General features: G+C 40.2%; 1 protein-coding gene across 4 annotated transcripts in view; it reads right to left on the reverse strand.

The window, feature by feature from the left end:
• Window positions 1-7,498, reverse strand: part of LOC129379087 (gamma-aminobutyric acid receptor subunit beta-3-like) — a 49,711-nt gene that overhangs the window by 28,193 nt on the left and 14,020 nt on the right. For 2 of the 4 annotated variants that reach the window (XM_055059667.1, XM_055059666.1), the window contains exons 2-4: window positions 6,888-6,935; window positions 5,127-5,218; window positions 4,965-5,032 (exon numbers count right to left, since the gene is read on the reverse strand). In XM_055059667.1, coding sequence (XP_054915642.1) covers window positions 4,965-5,032; window positions 5,127-5,218; window positions 6,888-6,935 — 208 coding nt within the window. Of the gene's footprint in view, window positions 1-4,964; window positions 5,033-5,126; window positions 5,219-5,339; window positions 5,826-6,887; window positions 6,936-7,498 lie in introns of those variants that run through there. The other 2 variants (XM_055059669.1, XM_055059668.1) reach the window with 1 other exon arrangement.

Below are 7,498 nucleotides of genomic sequence, written 5' to 3' on the forward strand. Positions count from 1 at the left end.
TGCGTTTCTCATCAAGCGAGGCCCACAGAACACCCTGGGCAAACCTCAGAGGTAATTAATAAGCCTTTCTCAGACATTTTAGCATCTGCCTGTGCAGGAGCTCACTCTCTGCCAAGGTGTTGGAGCACACTATGTCGACCTGCCCTGCCAGGTGGATTTTTGTGTTTGTTTGTTTGTGGGCGAGCCAGATGCCATCTCAGAGATGCGTGGATCAGCTGCCTCTCTTCGCTGGGCTCTTTTCTCATGTTTTACTCACACCTTCCATCTCTCCACAAGTTTTCTGCTTTAAACAAACTCTAACTCGTTTATACCTTTATCATTTTTCACCATCAGGTTCGCCTGTGTGACATATTTTAATCTGAAAAATCTAACTGCTGGAACCAGGGGCAACAAATGTAAATCAAATCTGAAGTTATTAGTAGCATTGGTAATCTATCCCAGAAAAAAATTAAAAAAATAAAAACTTTGTAGGTAGGCTCGTGGTGCTGTCTTATTTAAAACGTCTCAGATGCTCCTTATTTTTCTGTTTAAACAACAAAAAAGAAGAGGTCCCCACACACATCCTTGCTGTCTCCCTACCATAGTTTTAATGCTAAAATAATGCCTTACTTTCTTTTAAATTCTTTCTAAATTCTTTTAAATCAATCCAACAACGCAGATTGAATTCTTAGATTTTCAGGATGTGTGAAGTGAACACAGTGATAAACTGGAGTTTTGATAACTGGTCACACTTTTTCTTCCTCCTCACATATCTTATTCTTGGAGCAAACCCAACACAAATCTCCGGCAGAGCTATTTTAATCAGGATGTAGTGTGTGGTGCAGTCTTAAAAACAATGGGCAGTTGTACTTTTTTGGATTGTTTTCCTTCATCACTGAGGAATCTCTGCTTTCTTGTCCAACAAATTCCCCAACTCCAAGCCTTATTTCAGCACAGCCAGCAGTCTGTGGAAATAAACTTTAATCTTTTTGGAACGGGTTTTCATTATGTCTGCAGATCTGCTCACTAAATTAGTGAAGATGAAATGTTTTCCAAAACAAACTTTGACCTGAGTTCTCAAAGACTTGTCAAAAGTAGTTTTTCTTGTTGTTGTTTTTTCACGGGAGAAAATGCAAATTGCAGTATTAATGTGCAGTTTAGCACTGATCAAAGGTTGACACAAACACATTGATTCTCTTGTTCTCTTTGGTGCAAGCATCCCCATGATAGAACAACAGACAGCTCCAAAACTGGATCAGTACCATCCACCAAATGTCAAACGCTGAAAACAACAAACAGCTTGTTGTGAGCTTCAACACTGGAGAACGGCCACGAATTGTCCATTTAGCTAGCACAGATGCAGAGCCGCACATGTGCGGTCCCTGTGTGAATCGGTGGCCATGAGACACGGACCTAATTAATTAGCAGTTTAAGTGTGATCTCAACTCTCTGATTCCCTGGTTGATCAGTGGCTTTCATCTGCTCTGCAGAGAGTGAACTGCTTAGCCCACCAGCTCCTCTTAACAGCACTCTCATACTGTCAAATCCCTCTGCACCCTTTTCTAACGCTAAGCTCCCCCTCATCAAAAAGAACAACTCTGGAAGTGCATAAGCACAAAAATAAGAGGAAAATACACTAACTCTTTAGACATGTGATAGATAAAGAAAAAATATTAGATTAAAATATTAATCCTTTTAAGGAAGTGCAAATAAAGTAAATTGATCAATTAAATAAATTTTATCTGAGCACCACAGCCTGTTAAAAATATCGTTAACCTTCCCTAAACTTACTTTAAAAAAATCCCAACTTAGAAACTTAATGATATTTTGAATATTAAAAAAAAGAGAGTTTAGTTGAACTTTTGGAAGAGAATTAAAGTCTTTCATCCAAACAGAAAGTTTAGTACCTGCGTTCGGCCTTTGAATTATTATTTTTTTATTAATTAACAGCAACATCTGAGTGTCAGACTGTCTGCTTTCTTCACACTTCTTTGCAGTTAGAATGTGAACATTGAAGACGTCATGCAGCGGGAAGCAGAGTCTTTTTAGTCTTCAGCAAGACCTGCATCTGCCTGATGGGTGTCAGAGAGTCACCGGGAGGTGCATTCAAAATTAAACTGAGCAGACAAGACTCTATTTTTACTCAACTGCTTAACTAGATCCTATATGACCCTGTGATAAAGGTTTTTTTATGATTATTTTAGCTGCAATTGGATTGTAAGTGAAGAAACCACGAATTCTGATCTGTGCCAGTATATCTTCATGGAGAAAATCTGGCTTCAGTTCACCTCTGAAAAGCTAAAATAAAGGTTTTTCTTAAATCCTTAGAGGTGGCCTAGCCAAAGTACTGACTTGAGATGCTAACAGAAGGTGCCAGGGTGGAGAAAACAATAGAACAGGAATCTTAGTATTTCTGCTGAGTTATGAAAATAACCACTTTTATATGGAAATGTTTCATTGAGTGCTATTTACTGGTAGATACAATCTAAACAAATGTGTGTGTCTGCCTCTAGCTGAAGAAATGGCTTCTCCCATTTTTGTTTACATCTGATGAAGAGGGAAGTTGCACGTTTGTTATTTTTTTAAGTACACTGCTTTAGAGATGTAAATGAATGTTCACAGCAAAAGGTTTTCAAGTAAAATCATTGAATGTGGTCATTTTCAAAATAAGACCATTTAAGTCAATCTTTTGTTGGCTCCTGCTCTCAGTGGTCATTACTCTGCCTTCATATTTTAGCAAACAATAGCAACTTTTCATGAATAAAGGCCAAATTTTTAATTATATCAAAAAAGGAAAGCTCTCCATCTCAAATGCATTTGTTGAGTTTCTATGAGGAATACATGCCCAGAAAGTCAACAAAAGCTGCACCAATCAATAGTTAAAGCCAGGAGTCACCTGGTGAACTAATCATTGAGTCATTAGTATTGATCAGAAACCTTCCCACACACAAACACACATTTCCTCCCTCCCAAAGGATCGCTCTCTAATGCGTTTCAGGGAAGCGGAAAGCAGACCAGAGCAGGACTGTCGTCCTGATACGATGTGAGCTGTTTTTGACGTCACCAGCACCAACCAATGTTGAGGTTTTAAATGGTCACAGAATCAAAACTGCTGCAAAATGCAATCCTTGTGATGTACAGTCTCTTTAAAAGCAGACAGATGTTTCCTGCTGTGCAGAAACAAATGTGGCAATCCCATCAACTTGTAGCATTTGTTCTCAAAGTGAACACACAGATTCATTTAAATTTATACCATTTTCTATTTTTTGCTTTGTGGTAGTTCTAAATATCTTGAATATTGTTTCTTTACTTACATAGAGTCACAGTTACGATATCAGCTGATTAAAGCAGGCTGTTGGAGGCTGGCAACAGACATAGCTTCCCCAGTTCAGCTTTAAAGCTGGGTTTTGTTTTCCCCTAACTGTTTGCAACATCGGTATAACTTGATAGAATCAGCCGATGCTTTTCCCACAATAAACTGTCTTTGACTGCGGCGCCATGTCTTTGTTGTGAGAAAAGCTCAGCAGCTCGGCGGCCATCAGCTCTAATGAAAGTCATGATGGCAGCACCTGTGCAGGCAGCGGCCCGTGAAAGCTGTCAGAGCAGAGGTGTTGATGTGGAACCAGAGACTTGCAGTTAAAAAAAGGCAACGTCGAGAACTCAGCTCGGCGCCCGAGCCTTAAAAATCTCTCTTTTATTTTATTTTTGCTCCTGCAAAGAACAGGAAGAAGCATAGCCACTGGCAGATCATTTCCAACTGCAATTTGGGTCATCATCAGCTGATATTTTAAGATACAATAGCCTGAAGTTACTTTTCTTGCATGCGGGTGCACGTGTCGACATGGTAAAGGGAAGGAGGGGGTGCAGGGTAAAGTGGGGAGCATTTAGCTCATGAATTAACTAATCCAATCTGAGCTCTATGATAGCTGTCTGCTCGGAGGGGCCTCCGGGGAGGACAGTGTTACGGTAACAGCCGAGGTTAACAAGCAGAGCTGTGAATTCTTCTGCATCAAAAAGATCTGAATGGAGAGCTCTTGGAGTGTATCGATTGTGAGAGCATGGCTGCAGCTTTAATCTGGTCTCTAAAGTGAGCCTTCTGTCTGAGGATTGTTGGAAGCAGTGTTGCTGCTGCTGCTGCTGCTGCCAATGTTCCAGATAAAGAAACACCAAAAACCCACATGACCGTATTATGTGTTGGGTGGGGAGGGACAAGTGGAGGAAGTGAAGGAGGAAGCAAGACTGCATGGTCAGTATAGAGAGACGAAAGTGCCACAATTTAATTAAAAAAAAAAAGAATAAATACTTATTTATTCATGACCTAAGACATAATTCAAGTAATGATGATTTGAATATAATTGTTGACCTGACCTACCTAAATTGTCACCACTACCAGTGCTGGTGATTTATGACCTTTATCTACCCATTATTATGTCTTTTCATAAAGACTTGATTTTTTTTTAGTACAACATGATGCCCAGGGAAACATTTCATACTTAAAATAAAATTTCTTTACCTATAGTATATTGAGAGAAAACTTAGTTTTATAATTCTATAACGTAACGCTAAAAGGAGATAACTTGGAGTACGTTTGTCAGAGGTCATACATCAGGAGAGTGAACTTGCCCAAAATTCACTCCCCTGATGAATACTCACTAAAGGCTTATATAATGTTTGTAGCTTTGAATTATGTTTCTAATCAAGCTAACTTACTAATTTTAACTGATTGATGGTAAGTTCAATCAATACTTGTATTATTCATTAATTAAATTTTGGCAGTTCTGAACCGCCGTAGATTTAGACAAACACACTAAAACTAACCATGTTTACCTCTGACACCACATTTAGCCTCATGCAAATTGTCTGAACAAATTACTTTAATTTCAGTTTAAGTTACACATTTGAAATCTTTTGACTATTTAGTTAATGAATTATGGCAGCACTGCACTTCCATAGCATGCGCTAAAAACACATAAAAATCCACTCACCATGTTGACTTCTGACACCATGTCTATGCTGGCCACATCTATACTCATGCCAACTGCAACTGGGGGGCCTGGAAGAGGTGAAACAGTGTTGAGTACCTGACCACCATAGTGGGAATGGCGCCAAAGCAGCGCGCCAATAATGGACCATGACGGGCCGTGTACCTCCAAAGTCCGGTCTCAGTCGGATGTCGTACCCCTTCAGTAGTTTATCCACCGTCTCCTTCACGATGGACATGTTGCCCGGTTCGTTGACGCTGAAAGGACAGCGGAGGAATGAGAGCAAGCACAACCCGATGGCTGCCGTGCCAATTAACCTGACCAATAACCTTGACTTGTTGGGCGCAGATACAAAACAAGAAAAAAAAGCGCACTCACCTTTTTGCGCAGCACACAATCGCCCCGATAATCAGCGCGGTCAAGACGCGAAACTGACGAACCTTCGGCAGAGTGAACATCTTCCTTCTCCCTCTAATTTGAGTTGATTGTTACCTGCTATAATTAGTGATATTCTTTATCCCCTGCAGTTTACAGACACGCCTCCTACGCCGCAATCAACAGTCTTTTCGCACGCAGGTCCATGGAGGATTCCCCCCTCGCACAAAAAAATACAAAATAACAATAATACACCCGCAGAAAGTCGACCGAGACGCGGAAAAAGTCTGCTGCAGACGGAGTCAGATGTGGAATGTGGGCTGACATCCTCCCTCGGCGGGATTGTTGGGCTTCGCCTGGGTGTTATTATTTCTCTTTTCTTTTTTATTTGCCCATGTCTAAATGTGCGAGAGGCTCTTAAATTGAGAAGCTGGAGCGCATATTGATGAGGGATGGATGCTGCTGCTGCTGCTGCTGCTGCTGATTGTGGCTCTGGGCTTGTTCAAACCAGAGACGAAGCTCAACACTTATCACACTGTAAAAAATGTCCACGACCTGCAATCAAGATCAAGTCCAAACAGAAAAGATGATATGTAACCCAAAATGTTCAAATCATTTTAATTAAGACATTTTAAACATTAACGTGTAATTTCTGACGATTTGTGACAACGCAAAGGTTTTTGAAATAAACCCTTCAACAAGCTAATAATGGTATTCCCACAGTACTTATACATAGTTTATACTTCATCTGTCACTATCAGCAAGACCATGCCCCCAAATGTTGGCTTTCCAAACTGGACAGAAGCTCTTCACTAGTCCCAACCACAAAATCCAATATGGCTACCATGAGTGTAAAGGGTAGCAATCTTCAATTAACTGTTCAATTGTATTTCTAAATGTTTGTATCTCAATAAATTAGTCATACACAAAATGCTGGTTAATGTTTATTTTTTTATTTTTCATTTTTAAAGCTAGAATAGAAATAAATATGATGAATTAGTATACAGAAAAGTTATGGCCTTTATTAACAAAAAGCATTAATAGTTTATTTTTTTAATTGTCTTTGTTTTTATCATTAGATAAACGTATTTAATTCTGTAAAACACGTGTTAAGATTTTTGCAAATACTAACTGAACATTTTTCTATATATATTCTTCATTTAGCGAAGATCAACTTCTCTAAATGGACATTTTTTACAGTGTGCCCCACACCAGCGCCAATTCCCTTTCTGCCGTGTTTCCAATAAAAATGGCGCGAGCGGAACATTATCCAGAGAAGGCAGGCTGTTTTTGTTGTTGTTGTTTTTTTTAATCTATCTTTTAATCGATATGTGATTGGTCTTTGCGACCAACGGCCTTTTATTTATGTCATCTTAAACATTAGCTCGCACAATGGTGCTTGATTAGAAAGGCGGTTCCGGTCCGAGCAGGAAGGAACCGCCAGTCAGGGATCAGGACTGGGATCAGGTCAGGGATCAGGACTGGGATCAGGACTGGGATCAGGACTGGGATCAGGTCTGGGATCAGGACTGGGATCAGGACTCTCCTCACCTGGTGTCATAGATGGCGAACAACTTCTTGTTTCCGTCAACAGCGTTCCTGAAAGAAGAGGAGGGATGACATCATTCATCAATGAAAATGATTCTGTGTTAGAATAAAAGCCGAGGTGGATTTGTAATATCAGTAAAGTTTCATGTTTTTGCTTGAATTCAGTGAGAACAGGACACATAATGACGGGGATCCTGAGGGACACGCCCCTCTCTGTGCAGGAGCTGTCCGCCAGTCGTGGTGCTGAACTCGGTGTTTATGTGGTTTCACTTGTTTCCTTTGCAACTCGGTGCGGATTAAAGCACCGCGGACGGAGGTTAAACGTCATCCACTAATTACTAAACGTGGAGCTCGGCTTCCCTCTTACGGCAGACGTCAGGATGATAAGTGTGTCCCTGGATAGTGGTGTGTGGAAATTAAAGTGCTTCACTGCAGAAATTGTCATGTAAAATAAAGGTGATTCGAAAGAAATTATTTAAATGACGATTTGCTATTTCAAAGAATCCTCTAAAGTAACCTGCCTTGGACTGTGGAAAAGTATTTGCACCCCATCATATCTGAGGATAAATGTGACATCTTTAACATCAGCGTGATCAAATATACAGTATGTCTGG

Source organism: Poeciliopsis prolifica, unplaced genomic scaffold (genome assembly GCF_027474105.1).
Source record: "Poeciliopsis prolifica strain line A6 unplaced genomic scaffold, Auburn_PproV2 SCAFFOLD055, whole genome shotgun sequence".
Classification (NCBI taxonomy): domain Eukaryota; kingdom Metazoa; phylum Chordata; class Actinopteri; order Cyprinodontiformes; family Poeciliidae; genus Poeciliopsis; species Poeciliopsis prolifica.